Source organism: Hyla sarda, chromosome 10 (genome assembly GCF_029499605.1).
Source record: "Hyla sarda isolate aHylSar1 chromosome 10, aHylSar1.hap1, whole genome shotgun sequence".
Lineage (NCBI taxonomy): Eukaryota > Metazoa > Chordata > Amphibia > Anura > Hylidae > Hyla > Hyla sarda.
This window is the reverse complement of record NC_079198.1, coordinates 43,254,464-43,275,318: the sequence shown is the minus strand read 5'-3', so window position 1 is coordinate 43,275,318 and position 20,855 is coordinate 43,254,464. Positions and strand designations below refer to the sequence as shown.

At 46.4% G+C, this 20,855-nt stretch overlaps 1 protein-coding gene across 11 annotated transcripts in view; it reads right to left on the bottom strand.

Moving 5' to 3' along the window:
• Nucleotides 1–20,855, bottom strand: part of ABCG4 (ATP binding cassette subfamily G member 4) — a 522,357-nt gene that overhangs the window by 452,252 nt on the left and 49,250 nt on the right. For all 11 annotated transcript variants that reach the window (XM_056543428.1, XM_056543421.1, XM_056543422.1 and 8 more), the window contains one exon: nt 9,263–9,380. In XM_056543428.1, coding sequence (XP_056399403.1) covers nt 9,263–9,380 — 118 coding nt within the window. The remainder of the gene's footprint in view (nt 1–9,262; nt 9,381–20,855) is intronic.

Below are 20,855 nucleotides of genomic sequence, written 5' to 3'. Positions count from 1 at the left end.
GTCTTTCACTAGTTTTATATTGTTTTTACTGTAATTTAAGAGCAGTGACACAAAAAGCCATCATTAGATGGCTTACATAGATCAATGTAATGCTATTGCATTGCACTGATCTATGTTTTCGCTGCTCGATTGCTTAGGGCTGCCAAAGGCAGCCTTAAAGGGGTTCTCCAGTGCTTAAACATCTTTTCCCCTATCCAAAGGATAGGGGATAAGATGCCTGATCGCGGGAGTCCCGCCGCTGGAGACCCCCGGGATCATGCACGCAGCACCCCGTTTGTAATCAGTCACCGGAGCGTGTTCGCTCCGGGACTGATTACAGGCGACCACCGGGCCGGCGGCGTGTGACGTCACGCCTCCGACCCCGTGTGACCTCACGCTCCACCCCTCAATGCAAGCCTACGGGAGGGGCGTGACAGCTATCACGCCCCCTCCTGTAGGCTTGCATTGAGGGGCGGAGCGTGACGTCACACAGGGGCAGAGGCATGACATCACATGCCGCCGGCCCAGTGGTCGCCTGTAACATGCTCCGGGGACTGATTACAAACGGGGTGCCACGTGCATGATCCCGGGGGTCCCCAGCAGCGGGACTCCCGCGATCAGTCATTTATCCCCTCTCCTTTGGATAGGGGAAGAAATGTGTAAGCACCAGAGGACCCCTTTAAGCAATGTCCAATCCACTGAGGACCAGCAAGGACAGGTAAGTCTCCGTTCTTCCCCAGCAAGCCATCTGCAGCACATGATTACATCGCGGAACTGCAGATATGTCCCCTAGACCCCAGGGATTACCGGCATTTAATGTTTAAATGCCGTGATCGCTACTGATCACGGCATTTAAACATGTTAATGACAGACATCAGAGCCAGCTCCAATGTCCATCATTACCAGCAGATGTCAGCTGCTGATAGCAGCAGAGATCTGCCGGTTATGATGCGACCAGCTGGCCCACGTCATATTCTCCTGACCCGACCCGTGACGTACCGGTATGTCATAGGTCGGGAAGAGGATAAGATGCGCCTGTAGTTAAATGTGGTTCTCAGCTGTAAAATTTGACAGAGCAAAGAGCCACTGGCTCCTCGCCTAGTCAGTCACTCTTGTTGCTGCCTGCATTATGTTGGCAGTCACAAGAGGCCAAACATCTCTTTCTCTGTGCTTCGGTACAGATGAATGAGAAGTGATGGGTGCAAAGCAGAGGAGGAGGAGAAGAGCAAAGGCCATGCTATGGCCTGCGTCGGAGTCTGAAAGGGCGTATGGGTTTTTCCTTTTAGTTTTAATCTTGCCACAGGGGTTACTGCTTAAATGGTGTCTGCTACTACCTAAAGGGGGCTACTACAACCTAATAAGATGGATATTACATAAAGGGGAGCTGCTAGTACCGCCTACAGGAGGGCTACTACTACCTATAGGGGAGCAGCTAAATTATACAGGTGAGCTGCTATAACATACAGGGGAGCTACTACTACCTACAGAAAGCTGCTGTTACCTACAGGGGGCTTCCACTCCCTAAAGGGTGCTGTTATTAACTACAGGGGACTGCTACTACGTACAGGGGACTTTTACTATACAGTAGGACTGCTACAATATACATGTGGGGGACAACATACAACAAAATACAGGGAGCTCATATGTAAGGGGGGGGGCTACCTACAGGGAGTACAATCTACACAAGTGCTCACCTACAGGTGGAACCTTCCTATTCTGGGCACCTGCGTCATTGCGTAAACTACATCAAGGAACCTGTCTACCTACTGGAGTGACCAAATTATTTTATGGAGGCAGGCTGCCTACTCCTTCCCAACCCACTTATCTACCCACTCTACTGAGTTGGACACAAAGAGAGCATTGTTTGAGAGGGGTTAGATGTTAGAGATACTGCGCTCCCCCACTATCCACACAACAAAAGAAGATGGAGTCACTTATATAGAAATATACAAAATCCTAAATTTATTAAATCACATATGAAGGCATAACACACTCAATGGGGGATAGAAAACAAAAAACACCAAGGTGTCACACTGTACCCCGTTCATTAAAAGTAGTAACGTATGGTAAATTTATATATATATATAATGGAGAGCTACAAAGAAGAAAAACAGCCCTATAGTGATTAATACATACTTAGACAATGCACGATCTCGGGGAACAGGGTGTCACCCTGTATGTATTAATCACTATAGGGCTGTTTTTCTTCTTTGTAGCTCTCCATTATATATATATATTATATATATATATATATATATATATATATATATATATATATATTTACCATACGTTACTACTTTTAATGACAGGGTACAGTGTGACACCTTGGTGTTTTTTGTTTTCTATCCCCCATTAAGTGTGTTATGCCTCCAATGTGTTTTTATATATGTGATTTAATAAATTTTTGATTTTGTATATTTCTATAAAGTGACTCCATCTTCTTTTGTTGTGCTAATATGTATGGGAGTTCATAGTGATTTTGGTTTTACTTTTGCACCTTGAGTGCGTTACTATTAGCAATTACATTACATAATATAATTCTTTAGTCAATATATTTTGACGTTTATAGTAACCCTATCCTTTTTGTGTTTCTTGTATTCATCCCCCACTATCATCTAGAGGATGCAACACAGATGCTAAATAGGGTTTAGGTCTGCAGACATGTGTAGCCAGTTCATCAACTTTACCTTCAGCTTCTTTAGCGGGGCAGTTGTCTTCTTGGAGATATGTTTGGGGTCGATATCATGTTGGAATTCTGACCTGTGGTCCCATATCCAGTCACTGTATGGGGGGGGGGGGGGGGATATATGCTTTTATACTGGTATTATTGGTCTCAGTATACAGGGTTTTGTCAGTTAACAGTATCATGGTAATATGTATGCTGATAATATTTCTCCAAGTATACTTGTATTATTGGTAATATTGGTTTCAGTATACAGGATTTGAAATAAGGAATATGCAATGCAGCTCATCACACCACCTTCACAGGTTATCCTGATCAGTTCCTCTGTAGTTGGAGATAAAAGCTGATTTTAGGGAATGCTACCTGTGAAGGTGATGTGGTGAGCTGCTTTGCATATTCCTTTTCCCAGAAAGCCCGTGCTAATGACCTTTTGAATCTCCATATCCCAGAAGGGGTGCCCCTCCTTAACCTCTGGACGCAGGACGCAGGACGTACAGGTACGCCAGTTGGAATTTCGGTCCCCGCCACTAGCCAGACCAGGATGCCTGCTAAAATCATTCAGCAGGCATCCCGGCGCATCGTCGAGGGGGTTCTGAGACGCCCCCATGTCGGCAATCTGTGGCGATTCTGAGTCATACAGGTCTCCAGTGACCCAGAAAATAAGGGGTATTGGGGGTGTCCAAGACATCCTGAAGGGATAGGAGTGAGGTGGCAGGGGTGCCACCCCTCCTATCCCTGCTATTGGTCAGTCAGAAGTGACCGGCCAATAGCAGATCGAGGGCGGGGTGGGGGGTTAAAGTTCGGTTTCCCCACTCTGCTTACCCACGGTAATCCGGGCAGAGCGGGGGAACCGTGATTCGAGTGGCGGTGGAGGGCACTTACCGGGTGGCGTTCCTCCACCTTGTGCGGCGATCCTGCTACAGGGGGTAATTGCCTAGCAATATCTGCAAGGCAACAGTTTTGAGATCCATGTGCAGTGGCCTCTAAACTGTGGCCCTCTAGATCTAGCAAAACTACAACTCCCAGCATGTCCACACAGCAGTTTGCTGTCTGGGCATGCTGGGATTAGTAGTTTTGCAACATCTGGAGGGCCACAGTTTGGAGAACACTATGCAGTGGTCTCTAAACCATGGCCATCAAAATCTTGCAAAGCTATAACTCCCAGCATGCACGAACAGCAAAAGGCTGTCTCGGCATGCAGGGAGTTGTAGTTGCATGCCTCCAGCTGTTGCATAACTACAACTCAACTTTTCAATATAATCAGACCACAGGTGTTCACAAAATGGGTGGCTTCCCTATGTCTATCCCAGGGCTCCGTATCCTGAGTGCAGTAAACCGTATATATAGAAACAGACATACAACTGGGAATTGCACTTAAAAAGTTCTTTATCTCGATATTTATCCATGTACAAACTTGAAATGAGATATACAGAACATAATCACCCGGTGCTCAATGAACTGCTCAGAGGTAATTCCACTCGGTGTCTTCAGAACCTTCCATCCCAGACTTGCTGCTTGTTGGACGGTGTGTATGAATACTGTCCGATTCGAATCCTGGTTTTAATTATTTTATATTTTGTATATAGAAATGAATTCTTGCGAGAGAACGTACCTGTATAAGTGTATGGTGGTGGGTGCACAGGAACTATGTTGAGAAAGGGAGGAGACTCCTGAAACGTCCAGCAGCTCGCATGCCAGCGAGCCTTTCCACACCCCCTCAGAATTAGCATCCACATGGCCAGGAACACACCGTCCAACAAGCAGCAAGTCTGGGATGGAAGGTTCTGAAGACACCGAGTGGAATTACCTCTGATCAGTTCATTGAGCACCGGGTGATTATGTTCTGTATATCTCATTTCAAGTTTGAACATGGATAAATATCGAGATAAAGAACTTTTTAAGTGCAATTCCCAGTTGTATGTCTGTTTCTATATATACGCATAACTACAACTCCCAGCATGCCCTTTGGCGATCAGTACATGCTGGGAGTTGTAGTTTTGCAACAGCTTGAGGCACACTGGTTGGAAAATACTGAGTCAGGTAACAGAACCTAACTCAAGGTTTTCTAACCAGTGTGCCTACAGCTGTTGCAAAAGTAGAACTCCCAGCATGCATGGTCTGTCAGTGCATGCTGGGAGTTGTAGTTTTGCAACAGCTGGAGGTTTGCCCCCCATATGAATGCACAGGGTACATTGACACGGGCAGGTTTACAGTGAGTTTCCTGCTCCAAGTTTGAGCTGTGGCAAATTTACTGCCACAGCTGAAACTCCTACCGGGAAACTCACCGTAAAACCCCCGCCCATGTGAAGGTACCCTAAAAACACTACACTAACACAAAATAAACGGTAAAACATTACATATACACAACCTTACACTGCCCCCCCCCCCCCCCCAAATAAAAAAAAAATGTATCATACAGCAGTGTTTCCAAAAGGGAGCCTCCAGCTGTTGCAAAACAACAACTCCCAGCATTTCCAGACAGCCATTGACTGTCCAGGCATGCTGGGAGTTTAGCAACAACTGGAGGCACCCTGTTTGGGAATCACTGGCGTAGAATATTTTTGATAGCAGAGCCAATTGTAACGCTTGCGTCCGAGTCCACCCCTATGCAAATCCCTAATGTAGGCCTCAAATGCGCATGGCGCTCTCTCACTTCAGGGCCCTGTCGTATTTCAAGGAAACATTATAGGGCCACATATGGCGTATTTCCGTACTCTGAAGGAATTGCTTTAAAAAAATTTGGGGGATTTATCTCCTTTTACCCCTTATGAAAAGGAAAAGTTGGGGTCCACACCAGCATTTTAGTGTAAAAAAAAATTTTTACACTAACATGCTGGTGTTGCCCCATACTTTTCATTTTCACAAGAGGTAAAAGGAAAAATGACCCCCAAAATTTGTATCTCAATTTCTCCTGAGTATGGAAATACTGCATATGTGGATCAGGAGTGAGAGCGCACTATGTACATTTGAGGCCTAAATTGGTGATTTGCCCAGGGGTGGCTGATTTTACAGAGGTTCTAACATAAGCAGAAAAAAAAAATACTCACGTGTGACCGCATTTTGGAAAATACACCCCTCATGGAACGTAACAAGGGGTATAGTGAGCCTTAACACCCCACAGGTGTTTGACGGGAAAATGAAAAAAAAAATTTTCCAATAAAGTGCTGGTGTTACCCTAAATTTTTCATTTTCACAAGGGAAATAGGAAAAATGCCCACAACATTTGTAGCCCCATTTTTTTCTGAGTATGGAAATACCCCACATGTGGATGTAAAGTGCTCTGCGGGCGAATTACAGGGCTCAGAAGAGAAGGAGCTCCATTAAGTTTTTGGAGAGAAAATGTATCCGGAATTGAAGGCCATGTGTGTTTACAAAGCCCCCATGGTGCTAGAACAATGGAACCCCCCACATGTGACCATTTTGGAAACTACACCCCTCACGTAATATAGGGGTACAAAAGGGGTACAGTGAGCATTTATGCCCCACAGGTGTCTGACAGATTTTTGGAACAGTGGTCCATGAAAATAAAAAATTTAATTTTTAATTTGCACAGCCCTTTACTGTACCCTTGTTACATTCCTTGAGGGGTGCAGTTTCCAAAATAGTATGCCATGTGTTTTGTTTATTTTTTTTTTGCTGTTCTGGCACCATAGGGTCTTCCTTAATGCAACATGCCCCCCCAAAAAACCTTTTCAGCAAGATTCACTCACCAAAATCCAATTGTCACTACTTCCCTTCTGAGCCCTCTAGTGCACCCACAGAGCACTTTACATCTACAAATGAGGTATTTTCTTACTCTAGAGAAATTGGGTTCCACATTTTGGGGGGGATTTCTCTCCTTTTACCCCTTGTAAAAATTAAAAATATGACTCTACAAGAACATGCAAGTGTAAAAAATTAAGCTTTTGAATTTTCTCCTTCACTTTGCTGCTATTACTGTGAAACACCTAAAGGGTTAACACACTTTCTGAATGTCATTTTGAATACTTTGAAGGGTGCAGTTTTTATAATGGGGTCATTTATGGGGTATTTCTAACATGAAAGATCCTTGAATCCACTTCAAACTGAACTGGTCCCTGAAATATTCAGATTTTGTAATTTTCATGAAACATTTGAAAATTGCTGCTGAACTTTGAAGCCCTCTGATGTCTTCAAAAAGTAAAAACATGTCAACTTTGTGATGCAAACATAAAGTAGACATATTATATTTGTGAATCAATATATAATTTTTTGGGAATATCCATTTTCCTTACAAGCAGAGAGTTTCAAAGTTACAAAAATGCAAAATTTTCATGACATTTGGGGATTTTTCACCAAGAAAGGATGTAAGTAACAACGACAATTTACCACTATGTTAAAGTAGAATATGTCAAGAAAAAACAATCTCTGAATCAGAATAAAAAGTAAAAGCATCCCAGAGTTATTAATATATAAAGTGATAGTGGTAATATTTGCAAAAAAGGTCTGTGTCCTTAAAGGGGTTCTCCCTCGTTTATACTGTTTTTTGTTATTATGTTTGTGTGTTATGTGTGCATAAGTATGTGTTTTTTTATGTGTGTTGTGATTATGAATATATGTATTTTCTTACCTTTTGTGAAGATCCGGAAGCTGGCCCCTTTTTCTTCCAGCGGCTTGCTGTGTAACCTCGGCCTCCGCCACGTTGTGTTTGGTAAGTGGGATGTCTGGGGGGGGGGGTGTTCTTGCTTCTGTCCTTCCTATCTTCTGACGTCCGAGGCGAATCTTTTCTTCCTGTTTCTTCCGTGGCCCAGTGACGAATCTGCGGCCTCTTCCGGCGCATGCGCAGGTAGTTTTTTTTTTTTTTTACCAATAAAGTTTTTTTGTCTAATTGACAAACTGTCTGCACTTGTGCGAAGCTACGCTATTAATGTAGACCTAACCTACGCTACACTGTTAGCGTAGCACTTGCGTACTCGCGCATGCGCAGACAGTTTGTCAATTAGACAAAAAAAACTTTATTGGTAAAAAAAAAAACTACCTGCGCATGCGCCGGAAGAGGCAGCAGATTCGTCACTGAGCCATGGAAGAAACAGGAAGAAAAGATTCGCCTCGGACGTCAGAAGATAGGAAGGACAGAAGCAAGAACACACCCCCCAACATTCCACTTACCGAACACAACATGGCGGAGGCCGAGGTCACACAGCAAGCCGCTGGAAGAAAAAGGGACCAGCTTCCAGATCTTCACAAAAGGTAAGAAAATACATATATACATAATCACAACACACATAAAAAAACACATACTTATACACTTATAACACACAAACATAATAACAAAAAACAGTATAAACAAGGGAGAACCCCTTTAAGGTGAAAATGAGCTGCGTCCTTAAGTGGTTAAGAAGAAAACTTATCCCTTTTGCCTATACTGTATATACATAAGACATATATATATATATATATATATATATATATATATATATATACAATCCAACAGAGTGAGTAGCACAACCAAGCAGTGCAAGTAGTTATCAGGTGCAAACAGATGTAGTCGGCCCCATTTGCAGACCGCACATAGATCCAGAACACTAAAAAGAGGTTCCGCAGTACTCCAGTTAAATAAACGTGTTTTTATTGACCCATGGTCACATGTAACGTTTCAACAGCATCACCCTGTCTTTCTCAAGGATAGATAGATAGATTGATACAAAATCATAGAATGTTGCAGAATCCTGTAATACTTTATCAGCCCAATAAATAATTTATTAGGAGATTGTACAACATTCTAAAATTTGGCATCCTCTTCACTGGCTGCTCCATTTGTCAGTTTATGTTGTAAAAGTGTATCTGAAAAAAAAACATGAACAGACAAACAAGTGTTTAAAAAAAACATTTACAAAGTAACACCAGTAGCTCATGGTTTCAATAACTGATGGTGTACATGAAAAGTGGGCTACACTTTATATTTGGAGCACACAGACATATGCTCTTATAGGGACAGCATAAAAAGGAACTCTAATTTCGGTGATGGATGAATCAATGAGTGATAATTGCCCCATAACCTCTGAGGACGTCACACGTAGTGACAAAACATGTAAACACTGCAGGTGTGCCTGGTGAATATTTCTGACTTAGTATGCTTACAAAGCAACCAACAACATGTAGTGGTTTGGTGTAAAATGTGTGAGTTTTCAACCTACACTATGAATTTGGGTACTCACCATTTCATTTTTTGAATTGAAAGTTACGTTTTAATAATCTATAGTGAGGGATAAAAGTGGACAACCATACTCTGTTTTTTTAAGGCTGAGCTGCACACAAATTAACTGTTGTTAGACCACCCCTCATTTGGGACCCTTATTTTGAGTTATTTACACTTTATATTAGGAGCACAAAGACAGATGCTCTTGCAGGGACAGCATAAAAAGGAACTCTAATTTTGGTGATGGATGGATCAATGAGTGATAATACAATTGTATTAGGTATTAATATAAGGTATGTTTTAAAGATCTTTCTAGGGACCCTGAATGCAATGGTTTACTAAGGACTTGGAAGATCCCAGTACCTATAAGCATACTTTTCAGTGCAATACAACAAAGTATGTAGTCAAGTTTAACAGCGTAGTTAATTTTTACTAGTTCTTACCTGTATCCAGCCAGAATGTTCATTAATGTGGATTTTCCAGCACCAGAAGGACCCATAATTCCAATAAGTTCTTGATTGCAGAACATGCCAGACAAACATTTCAAGAGGGTCTTGTAACCTGAAAGGTCAGTAAGAGATCGTGTGTAAAAATGTTGTTAAATAAATCTGTCAGTTAACTTTTCCTTTCCTGGGTCTGATTGTTCTTGCCAAATTAATAAAACTGCCTTCTTATTTCTCAACCAAGCGTAAAGTAGGTGGAGTCAAGCAGCTCAAGTGCCACAGCCTATCACACCAGGTTTTTCCCAAAATCTTAAATTTTTACAATGGTTAATAGGAGAAAATGCCCCCCAAAATTTGTAAACCCATTTTTTTTGAGTATGGAAATACCCCATGCTCTGCTCACTTGCCCTCATGTCCCAGCCTCTGCATGGCAGGCAAAAAGGACTCTGTACTTCAACTCAGCAGTAATTTCCCTAATCCTGCAGTTTTTATAAATATCCCATTTGTGGCTTTACAGTGCTACTTGACTCATAGACAAGTTTTAAATATTAAGGAGCACCTAGTGGATTTTGGGGCTTCCTGTTTATTAGGGTATTAAAAAAAAGCATAAGTATATGCTATGTGTGTCATATACTGCTGTTTTAGCACACAGAACCGCTCAGAAGGGATCAATACACTAATTTTACAATATACCCCAGAAGTGACCAAATCTACACTCACAGGCTGGTGTGAGTAATTTGATTCAGGTTATTTTTCATTTTCACAGGTGGGCTGTGAAAATGAAAAATAAAATCAGTGATATCTTATTTTAGCCTTAAAATTTTGATATTCACCAGGGCTTATAGGAGAAAAAGCACAACACCATTTATTATGCATAGTATAGAAATGTCTCATATGTAGTATTACACTTGTGTTTGAGTACACTGCAGAACTCGGAAGGAAAGGAGCACCATTAGTGCAGCCTTTTCTGGAATGGTTTTTGGGTGTTTTGTTGGATTTGAAGAGCTTTTAAGGTAACTGTGCAGTGTAAATCCCCAGAAGCGACCCAATTTCTAAATTACATCCCTCCAAGAAATTATTTGGCAGTGAAGTGAGCATTTTGACTACATAAAAGAAAGGGGGCCCCTTAGCAAATATTTATATGCCCTCCTTTTTCCCTCACCCCATTGCTTTCCATGATCAAACACCCCTCCCCCCCCCCCCATTAATTTGCTGAAGTTGAAGTGAACCAGGGGATTGGTAGACCACTGTTAGCCCATCAGAGTCTGATGGACCTACAAAGTGGGGAGTGTAAGTGAGGGAACAGAAGAAAAAAAAGATGTGCATATTTTCTTATGTAAAAATAAAATTGAGACTATTTAAGTTGCAATAACAAACCCCCAATACAAACACACACACACACACAATAAATAAATAAATAAGCCTGTGGGGAAAGCACACAGCACTGGCACATATGTTTAGGTCTGCCTCCGCATACACGCCCCCCCCCCCATTCTGCTGCGCAACAGCACTACCAGGGTATATGATAGAAAAATAAATGATTGTATATACCGTATTTATCGGGGTATACCACGCACCGGCCTATAACACGCACCCTCATTTTACCAAGGATATTTGGGTAAAAAAAGTTTTTTACCCAAATATCCATGGTAAAATGGGGGTGCGTGTGTGCGCGTGCATACCCCGATATATACCCCCAGGAAAGGCAGAGGGAGAGAGGCCGTCGCTGCCCGCTTCTCTCCCCCTGCCTTTCCTGGGGTCTAGAGCGCTGCTGTCGGCCCTTTTCACCCCCTGGTTATCGGCGCCGCTGCCCGTTCTGTCCCCCTGACTATCGGTGCCGGCGCCGATAGCCAGGGAGAGAGAAGCGGCGCCGACAGCCAGGGGGAGAGAAGGGGCAGCGGCACCCATTGCCGGCGCCGCTGCCCCGTTGCCTCCCCCCATCCCCAGTGGAATAATTACCTGAGTCGGGTCCGCGCTGCTCCAGGCCTCCGTCGTGCGTCCCCAGCGTCATTGCTATGCACGGCGCGGCGCTCTGACGTCATGCGCCGCGCCGTTCAGCGCATAGTAATGACGCCGGGGACGCACGCCGGAGGCCTGGAGCAGCGCAGACCCGACTCAGGTAATTATGCCACCGGGGATGGGGGGAGGCAACGGGGCAGCGGCGCCGGCAATGGGTGCCGCTGCCCCTTCTCTCCCCCTGGCTGTCGGCGCCGCTTCTCTCTCCCTGGCTATCGGCGCCGGCAATGGGGCGCCGGCACCGATAGTCAGGGGGACAGAACGGGCAGCGGCGCTGATAACCAGGGGGTGAAAAGGGCCGACAGCAGCGCTCTAGACCCCAGGAAAGGCAGGGGGAGAGAAGCGGGCAGCGACGGCCTCTCTCCCCCTGCCTTTCCTGGGGGTGTATCGGCGTATAACACGCACACAGACTTTAGGCAAAAAATTTTAGCCTAAAAAGTGCGTGTTATACGCCGATAAATACGGTATATATATATATATTGTTGATATGGCAAAATACAATTTTCTATGTCAACATGTACTGCAAAATAAATCATATACTTACCAAACACCATATTGTTAGGGCCTAAGTACACTACAGAATATCTGCTCTGAATAATTCTGGCACACAATGATTTTACTAGCGTCCTGGCACATAAAAGGAAGCAGGGTTGGACTGACACCTCAAGGGGCCCCTTGGCAATAGAAGATCATGGGGGCCCCTTTGTGCAAGCGACACCTTTATAGACACCCAGCCCACATACAATATAATTTATTTATTTATTCTCCTGTACAGTCTGCTGAGGGTTATAGGAGTGTGGTTACTTTAATCACACAGCTGTCACTCTTAGGCAGCCTGTACATGCTTAGATCTCACAGTGATGGGAATGTGATGACTAAATCATTGCTCTGGTAACTGATGGCCAGAAAGGAGTCCCCATGCTGGCGATATCTGCCTCATTGATGTATACTTATGGGGGGTAAGGGTTAAGGTAGAGTTAGCGCAACCAGGCGTCGCTAGAGAAGCAGGCTCTCTCTAGTGTCTGAAGCTTGGCTGTGCTGACTCTTTCCCCTAGTAAGTTAAAGGTTTCTATGCTGTAAACATCTTATCCCCTATGCAAATAATAGGGGGTAAGAGGTTAGATTGCGGGGGTCACACCGCTGGGGACCCCCACGATCTCTGCTGCGGCACCCCTGTCATTCGGTGGAGGGAGTAAACTCTGCTCTGTGCCCAATGACTGGCGATGCTGACCGCCACGTTTCCTCAATTCACGTCTATGTGAGGAGGCGTGACGGCTATGGACTAGCCATCACGCCCCCTCCCACAGACATGAATAGAGGGTAGTGGCATGGCATCATGAATGCTGAAGCTGCAAGCTTTCGTGTTCTGGACGCCGTCACTGCTGGGCCATAGATCACGGGGGATTGGGGCCTAAGGGGCAGCGGTAGAGGGAAAGCTACCTGCCAGCTCCCTGGCTGGAGGGGTAAGAAGATCTGGTAGGGTCCGCAGCGATGTGGATCCTGCCCCTCTAGCGACGGTTGGAAGCCGCAAGACTCCCAACAAGGAAGCAAAGCCTGCAAGCAAGACAGGTGTAAAGAAGGCCCCAGCAGCGTGGAAGGGCTCTTCCAAGGGCCAGGTTGTGGAGCAGTGGGGCCAGAGAAGGCCCAAGGAGTCACTGACAACATACGGCTCCAGACTTTCTGCCAAGTTCGGTGAGTACAAACTCCTGGGAAAGAAGCTCAGAGACCTGAGTGAAGAGCTGAAGTTTTCTAAGTATCAAGCAAGCATGACAATCAAGCAGAGAAGACCCGAGTATGCTGCAAGGGTTAAGCCCTTGAAGCTTGAGATAGAGGGGGCTTAACTGAGGAAAATGGCCATCCTGGAGGGGATTGATTTATTCAGAGAGAAGCTGCTCAATGAGGATCGCTTCTCCAGGATGAAATCCCCAGTAAAACAAGAGGAGGATGGGGGTGAGGAATCTGTGGATGTCAAGTTGCAGCAAGAGCAAGGCGTGAACATGTCCCAAGCAAGTTTACCTGCAGGACAAGTGGCATTACCACCTTCATCGGGCGAGAGTGCTGGTGAAGAGGAAGAGGGTTGTGGTTGCGTCTGTCAGGATCCGGACTGGTATGCAGCGAGGACACTGAATGTGGATCCTCTGTGTCAGTGAGGTGATGGCGTGGGCCGTACCAGGGGAACGGAATCTAAGGGGTTACTGGTTTTCACCAGAGCCAGCCGCAAACGGGATAGACTTGCAGCGGCAGGACGCTGCGAGCGCTCCGGGGAGGAGCGGGGACCCGGAGTGCTCGGCGTAACAGTAACCCCCCCCCCTTGGGTCTCCCCCTCTTCTTGGAGCCTGAGAACCTGAGGATAAGACTTTTGTCTAGGATGTTGTCCTCAGGTTCCCAAGATCTCTCCTCTGGGCCACAATTCTCCCAGTCAACCAAGAAGAATCTTTTACCTCTGACTGTCTTGGATGCTAGAATCTCCTTCACCGAGAAGACGTCAGACGAACCGGAAACAGGAGTGGGAGAGACAACTTTGGGAGAGAAGCGGTTAAGGATGAGTGGTTTAAGGAGAGAGACATGGAAGGCATTGGGAATACGGAGAGAAGGAGGAAGAAGGAGTTTGTAAGAGACAGGGTTGATCTGGCACAAGATTTTGAAAGGACCAAGATAGCGTGGTCCCAGTTTATAACTGGGGACACGAAAGCGGACATACTTAGCGGAGAGCCATACCTTGTCTCCGGGAGCAAAAATGGGGGGGTTCTTCTTTTTTTTATCAGCAAATTTTTTCATCCGGGATGAAGCCTGTAAAAGAGAATTTTGGGTTTCTTTCCATATGGTGGAAAGATCTTGAGTCACTTCATCAACAGCGGGCAAACCAGAGGGCATGGGAGTGGGGAGGGGAGGAAGAGGGTGACAGCCGTACACCACGAAAAATGGGGATTTAGCAGAAGATTCGGAGACTCTGAAGTTGTATGAGAATTCGGTCCATGGTAGAAGATCTGCCCAGTCATCCTGGCGGGAGGAAACAAAATGTCGTAAATAGTCACCCAGGACCTGATTAATTCTTTCTACTTGCCCATTGGATTGGGGATGATAAGAAGAAGAGAAGTTTAATTTGATCTTGAGCTGCTTACAGAGGGCCCTCCAGAATTTAGACACGAATTGAACGCCTCTATCCGAGACGATATGCGTGGGCAACCCGTGGAGGCGAAAAATGTGTGTAAAAAATTGCTTTGCCAACAGAGGTGCTGAAGGAAGGCCTGGAAGAGGGATAAAATGTGCCATCTTGTAAAATCGATCAACGACCTCCCAAACAACTGTGTTGCCACGGGATAAGGGCAAGTCAGTAATAAAGTCGATACCAATCTGTGACCAAGGTTGTTCAGGAACAGGCAGAGGATGAAGGAGACCAGCAGGCTTCTGGCGAGGAGTCTTATCCCGGGCACAGACAGTACAGGCCCGCACAAAATCAACAACGTCAGTCTCCAGAGTAGGCCACCAATAAAAACGAGAGATGAGTTGAACGGATTTTTTGATGCCCGCATGGCCTGCGAGGTGGGAGGAGTGTCCCCACTTGAGAATCCCGAGGCGCTGGCGTGGAGAAACGAAGGTCTTCCCTGGAGGAGTTTGTCTGATGGAAGCTGGAGAAGTGGAGATCAGACAGTCCAGAGGAATGATGTGTTGCGGAGAGGCTTCCACTTCAGAGGCATCAGAAGAACGAGAGAGGGCATCGGCCCTAATGTTCTTGTCAGCAGGGCGAAAATGGATTTCAAAGTTAAAACGGGCAAAGAACAACGACCACCTAGCCTGGCGAGGGTTCAGACGTTGGGCAGACTGGAGATAAGAGAGATTCTTGTGATCAGTGTAAATAATAACTAGATATTTGGATCCCTCCAGCAGGTGCCTCCACTCCTCAAGCGCCAATTTTATGGCCAGTAATTCTCAATCACCAATGGAGTAGTTTTTCTCCGCCGGAGAGAAGGTCCTAGAAAAAAACCCACAAGTAACAGCATGCCCGGAAGAATTTCTTTGTAGAAGAACTGCTCCAGCTCCCACTGAGGAGGCGTCTACCTCCAATAAGAAGGGTTTAGATGGGTCAGGTCTGGAGAGTACGGGAGCAGAAGAAAAGGCAGACTTGAGATGTTTAAATGCGTCTTCCGCTTGAGGAGACCAGGACTTAGGATTGGCATTTTTCTTGGTTAGAGCCACGATAGGAGCAACAATAGTAGAAAAGTGTGGAATAAATTGTCTGTAATAATTGGCGAACCCCAAAAAACGTTGGATAGCACGGAGTCCGGAGGGGCGTGGCCAATCTAATACGGCAGATAGTTTATCTGGGTCCATTTGTAGTCCTTGGCCAGAGACTAAGTATCCTAGGAAAGGAAGAGACTGACATTCAAAGAGACATTTTTCCATTTTGGCATAAAGTTAATTATCCCGAAGTCTCTGAAGAACCATGCGGACATGCTGGCGGTGTTCTTCCAAGTTGGCAGAAAAAATCAGAATATCGTCCAGGTAAACCACAACACAGGTATATAGAAGATCACGAAAAATTTCATTCACAAAGTCTTGGAAGACGGCAGGGGCGTTGCAAAGGCCGAAGGGCATGACCAGATACTCAAAGTGTCCATCTCTGGTGTTAAATGCAGTCTTCCATTCGTCCCCCTCCCTGATGCGGATGAGATTATAAGCACCTCTTAAGTCCAGCTTGGTAAAGATGTGGGCGCCTTGTAGGCGGTCAAAGAGTTCCGAGATAAGAGTTAGGAGGTAGCGTTTTTTTACCGTGATTTTATTAAGTCCGCGGTAATCAATGCAAGGGCGTAGGGAGCCATCTTTTTTGGAGACAAAAAAAAATCCAGCTCCGGCAGGAGAGGAGGACTTGCGGATAAACCCCTTTTTTAAGTTCTCCTGGATGTATTCCGACATGGCTTGGGTTTCTGGAGCAGACAGAGGATAGATTTTGCCCCGGGGTGGAGTAGTACCCGGGAGGAGGTCAATAGGACAGTCATAAGGCCTGTGAGGAGGCAAAGTCTCTGCTTGTTTCTTGCAAAAAACATCAGCATAGTTCAGATAGGCCTTAGGAAGACCAGATACCGGAGGAACAACAGGGTCACGACTGTGAGTACTGGGAGCCGGTTTAAGACAGTCCTTGTGGCAAGAAGTACCCCAGTTCTTGATTTCCCCTGTGGTCCAATCAAGGGTTGGGGAATGGCGTTGAAGCCACGGTAATCCAAGAAGGATCTCTGAAGTGCAGTTAGAGAGGACCAAAAATTCAATTTTTTCGTGATGGGGTCCGATGCACATTAAGAGAGGTTCCGTGCGGTAACGCACGGTACAGTCCAATCTTTCATTGTTAACAGAGTTGATGTAGAGGGGTCGGGCGAGACTGGTCACTGGGATGTTGAACCTGTTGATGAGGGAGGCCAAAATAAAATTTCCTGCAGATCCGGAATCCAAGAAGGCCATAGCAGAGAAGGAGAAGGTAGAAGAAGACATCCGCACAGTCACAGTAAGACGTGGGGAAGCAGAGTTCACATCAAGAGCTGTCTCACCTTTGTGCGGAGTCAGCGTGCGTCTTTCCTGGCGAGGAGGACAGATAGGACAATGCTTCAAGAAATGTTCGGTACCGGCACAGTACAGGCAAAGGTTCTCCATGCGGCGTCGTGTCCTCTCTTGAGGTGTCAAGCGAGACCGGTCAACTTGCATAGCCTCCACGGCGGGAGGCACAGGAATGGATTGCAGAGGACCAGAGGAGAGAGGAGCCGGGGAGAGAAACCGCCTCGTGCGAACAAAGTCCATATCCTGGCGGAGCTCCTGACGCCTTTCGGAAAAACGCATGTCAATGCGGGTGGCAAGATGAATAAGTTCATGTAGGTTAGAAGGAATTTCTCGTGCGGCCAGCACATCTTTAATGTTACTGGATAGGCCTTTTTTAAAGGTCGCGCAGAGGGCCTCGTTATTCCAGGATAATTTGGAGGCAAGAGTACGGAACTGGATGGCGTACTCGCCAACAGAAGAATTACCCTGGACCAGGTTCAGCAGGGCAGTCTCGGCAGAAGAGGCTCAGGCAGGTTCCTTAAAGACACTTCGAATCTCCGTGAAGAAGGAGTGTACAGAGGCAGTGACAGGATCATTGCGGTCCCAGAGCGGTGTGGCCCATGACAGGGCTTTCCCAGACAGAAGGCTGACTACGAAAGCCACCTTAGACCTTTCAGTTGGAAACTGGTCCGACATTATCTCCAAATGCAGGGAACATTGCGAAAGAAAACCACGGCAAAACTTAGAGTCCCCATCAAATTTATCCGGCAAGGATAATCGGAGGCTGGAAGCGGCCACTCGCTGCAGAGGAGGTGCAGGAGCTGGCGGAGGAGATGATTGCTGAAGCTGTGGTAGTAGCTGCTGTAGCATCATGGTCAGTTGAGACAGCTGGTGGCCTTGTTGCGCTATCTGTTGCGACTGCTGGGCGACCACCGTGGTGAGGTCGGCGACAACTGGCAGTGGGACCTCAGTGGGATCCATGGCCGGATCTACTGTCACGATTCAGCTGGCTGGAGGTGGATCCTCTGTGCCAGAGAGGGATTGGCGTGGACCGTGTCGGTGGACCGGTTCTAAGTTGCTACTGGTATTCACCAGAGCCCGCCGCAAAGCGGGATGGTCTTGCAGCGGCGGTAGCAACCAGGTCGTATCCACCGGCAACGGCTCAACCTCTCGGACTGCTGAGATAAGCGCGGTACAAGGGAGTAGACAAGAAGAAGGTCGGACATAGCAGAAGGTCAGGGCAGGCAGCAAGGATCGTAGTCAGGGGCAACGGCAGGAGGTCTGGAACACAGGCTAGGAACACACAAGGAAACGCTTTCACTGGCACAATGGCAACAAGATCCGGCAAGGGAGTGCAGGGGAAGTGAGGTATAAGTAGGAAGTGCACAGGTGAAGATACTGATTAGGCCTGCTGCGCCAATCGGTGGCGCAGTGGCCCTTTAAATCGCAGAGACCCGGCGCGCGCGCGCCCTAAGGAGCGGGGCGGCGCGCACCGGGACAACTCAGACGGAGAACGGGTCAGGTACGGGAGCCGGGATGCGCATCGCGAGCGGGCGCTACCCGCGTCGCGATTCGCATCCCGGCTGGGAGTAATATCGCAGCGCACCCGGTCAGGAGGTCTGAACGGGGCGCTGCGAATGAGAGGACGCTGCGAGCGCCTCGGGGAGGAGCGGGGACCCGGAGTGCTCGGCGTAACACATATAGTGACTGAATGACATAGCGTTGACATAGCGTGGTAAGAGGAGACCATTTAGTGGCTGAATGGCACAGCATGGAGTTGGCTGATGCACTAGTACACTACACACCAGGGCTTCACAACCCCCCCCCCCCCCCCCCCCAAAAAAAAAAAAAAACACAATATATGAAATTTTTGACAAAGATTTCTCATTGGTAGCACCCGCTATCCAAAAATTTTGAAATTTCCAGAACCAGGCCCCACCCCTGCGGCGTCAGTAACCCATATATTGCCTGCATGACACAGCCTGGAGTTGGCTGATGCAAGAGTACACACCAGGGCTTCACAATCCCCTCCAAAAAACAACAACATTTTAGAAATTTTTTAAAGAAATACCTTTGTGTAAGAACAAGCACATATCCAACAGTTCACAAGACTCTATAATGCAGGACGGTGGACCACCCAAAAACATTCTTCTCAAAAATAATAAACCACACAATGTTTTAAATTTTTTTACAAAAACGAATTCAATATGTGTGTAAGCGCATCTGTCTCCAAAAGATCAGATCACCAAAGGACTTTTTTCACCCAAAATGATGAAGCAGAGTTAATCCCTGTCCGTATTTTTTTTATTTTTTTCATTAAAAAATCACACGCAACAAGCGTTCCGTTGTGCAACGATTAGCATTCTGGAAAATTCAATTTTATTACTGATAAAATTATCAGTAAATAAAAAAAAAAAACACTACCCAAGAGTGTTTAATTACCCCATACATTGCACCAGGAGCAGTCAAGAGTAGGCCTCAGCAGTACCCAAGAGGCTTTAATAACCCCCTACCTTTGCACGATCAATTGCGAGATCAAGCAATACCAGGTGTGTTATGCCCTCCGATTTCCAGGGCCGCAGGCGCGCTCCACTGAACGGATTAGCGTGTCTCTATCTTTCATCGACCGATGCTGGTAACCCGCTAACTCCCGGAAAGGTAAGCTGCCGCGAAGCAGGTGGTCTCCCCCGGGCACGTTTGGCTCCAGAATTTCCACTACTGCCACACCACGATGACTGCCAACCGTGCTACCGCCTTGCTGACTCAAGGGCAACCTGCAACTCTCTTCTCCCGATGATGAACCCCCTTCTCCTGAGTTCGAGCAATAACAGGTGTGTTATGCCCTCAGATGTCCGGGGCCGCAGGCGCGCTCCACTGAACGGATTAGGGTGTGTCCATCTTTTTTTGTAGCACCCGCAATCCAAAAATTTTAAAATACCAGACCCAGGCCCCACCTCTGCAGCATCAGGAACCCATTCATTTCCTGAAGGACAAAGCCTGGAGTTGGCTGATGCACCAGTACACACAGGGCTTCACAATCCGCCCCAAAATCAAAAAAATTGTATACATTTTTTTTTTTTATTTACAACTTTGTGTAAGCACAAGCGCATATCCAACATTTCAGAAGACTCTATAAGGCAGGACGGTGGACCACCCAAAGACATTCTTCTATAATATAATAAACCACACAATATGTTCAATTTTTTAAAATAATTGAAATTCCAAGACCAAGGCCCCACCTCAGCTGCATCAGTAACCCATAGATTGCCTGAAAGACACAGCCTGGAGTTGGCTGATGCACGAGTACACACTACACACCCGTCACCCGGGCTTCACAATCCACCCCAAAAAAACGCAAAATTTTATCGAAATTGTCTGACAAAATAAAAAATTTTTAACCCCTTAACTACGCAGAACGTATATTTACGTCCTGCGCCAGCTCCCGCGATATGAAGCGGGATCGCGCCGCGATCCCGCATCATATCTCGTCGGTCCCGGCGCTCATCAACGGCCGGGACCCGCGGCTAATACCACACATCGCCGATCGCGGCGATGTGCGGTATTAACCGTTTAGAAGCGGCGGTCAAAGCTGGCTGCCGCTTCTAAAGTGAAAGTGACCCGGCTGCTCGGTCGGGCTGTTCGGGACCGAAAAACGAGGAATTACCAGTAAGTGAGGGTCATAAGCTGGCGTTTATTAAGTCCCTGCCCTTTGTACACACCGCCCGTTGCTATAAGCGATTGGATTAGTGAGTGAGTTGGTTAGTGAGGTCCTCGGATCGGCCCAGGCGGGGTAGGAGAAGGCCCTGGCAGAGCGCCGAGAATTTAACGATCATTGTTGAAATTTGCATTAAGCATGTATTTAGCTACTGCTAAACATCCAAAAATTTAAGGCCCAAGGCCTGAGGCACCAGGGAGGCCAGTAATTCCTGAAAGACACAGAATGAGTCTGGAGCATACATTTGCAGTACCCAAGAGGGTTTCATAACCCCTTACATTTAAAGATCAATGTTGACATTTGCATTAAGCATGTATTTAGCTACTGCTAAACTTC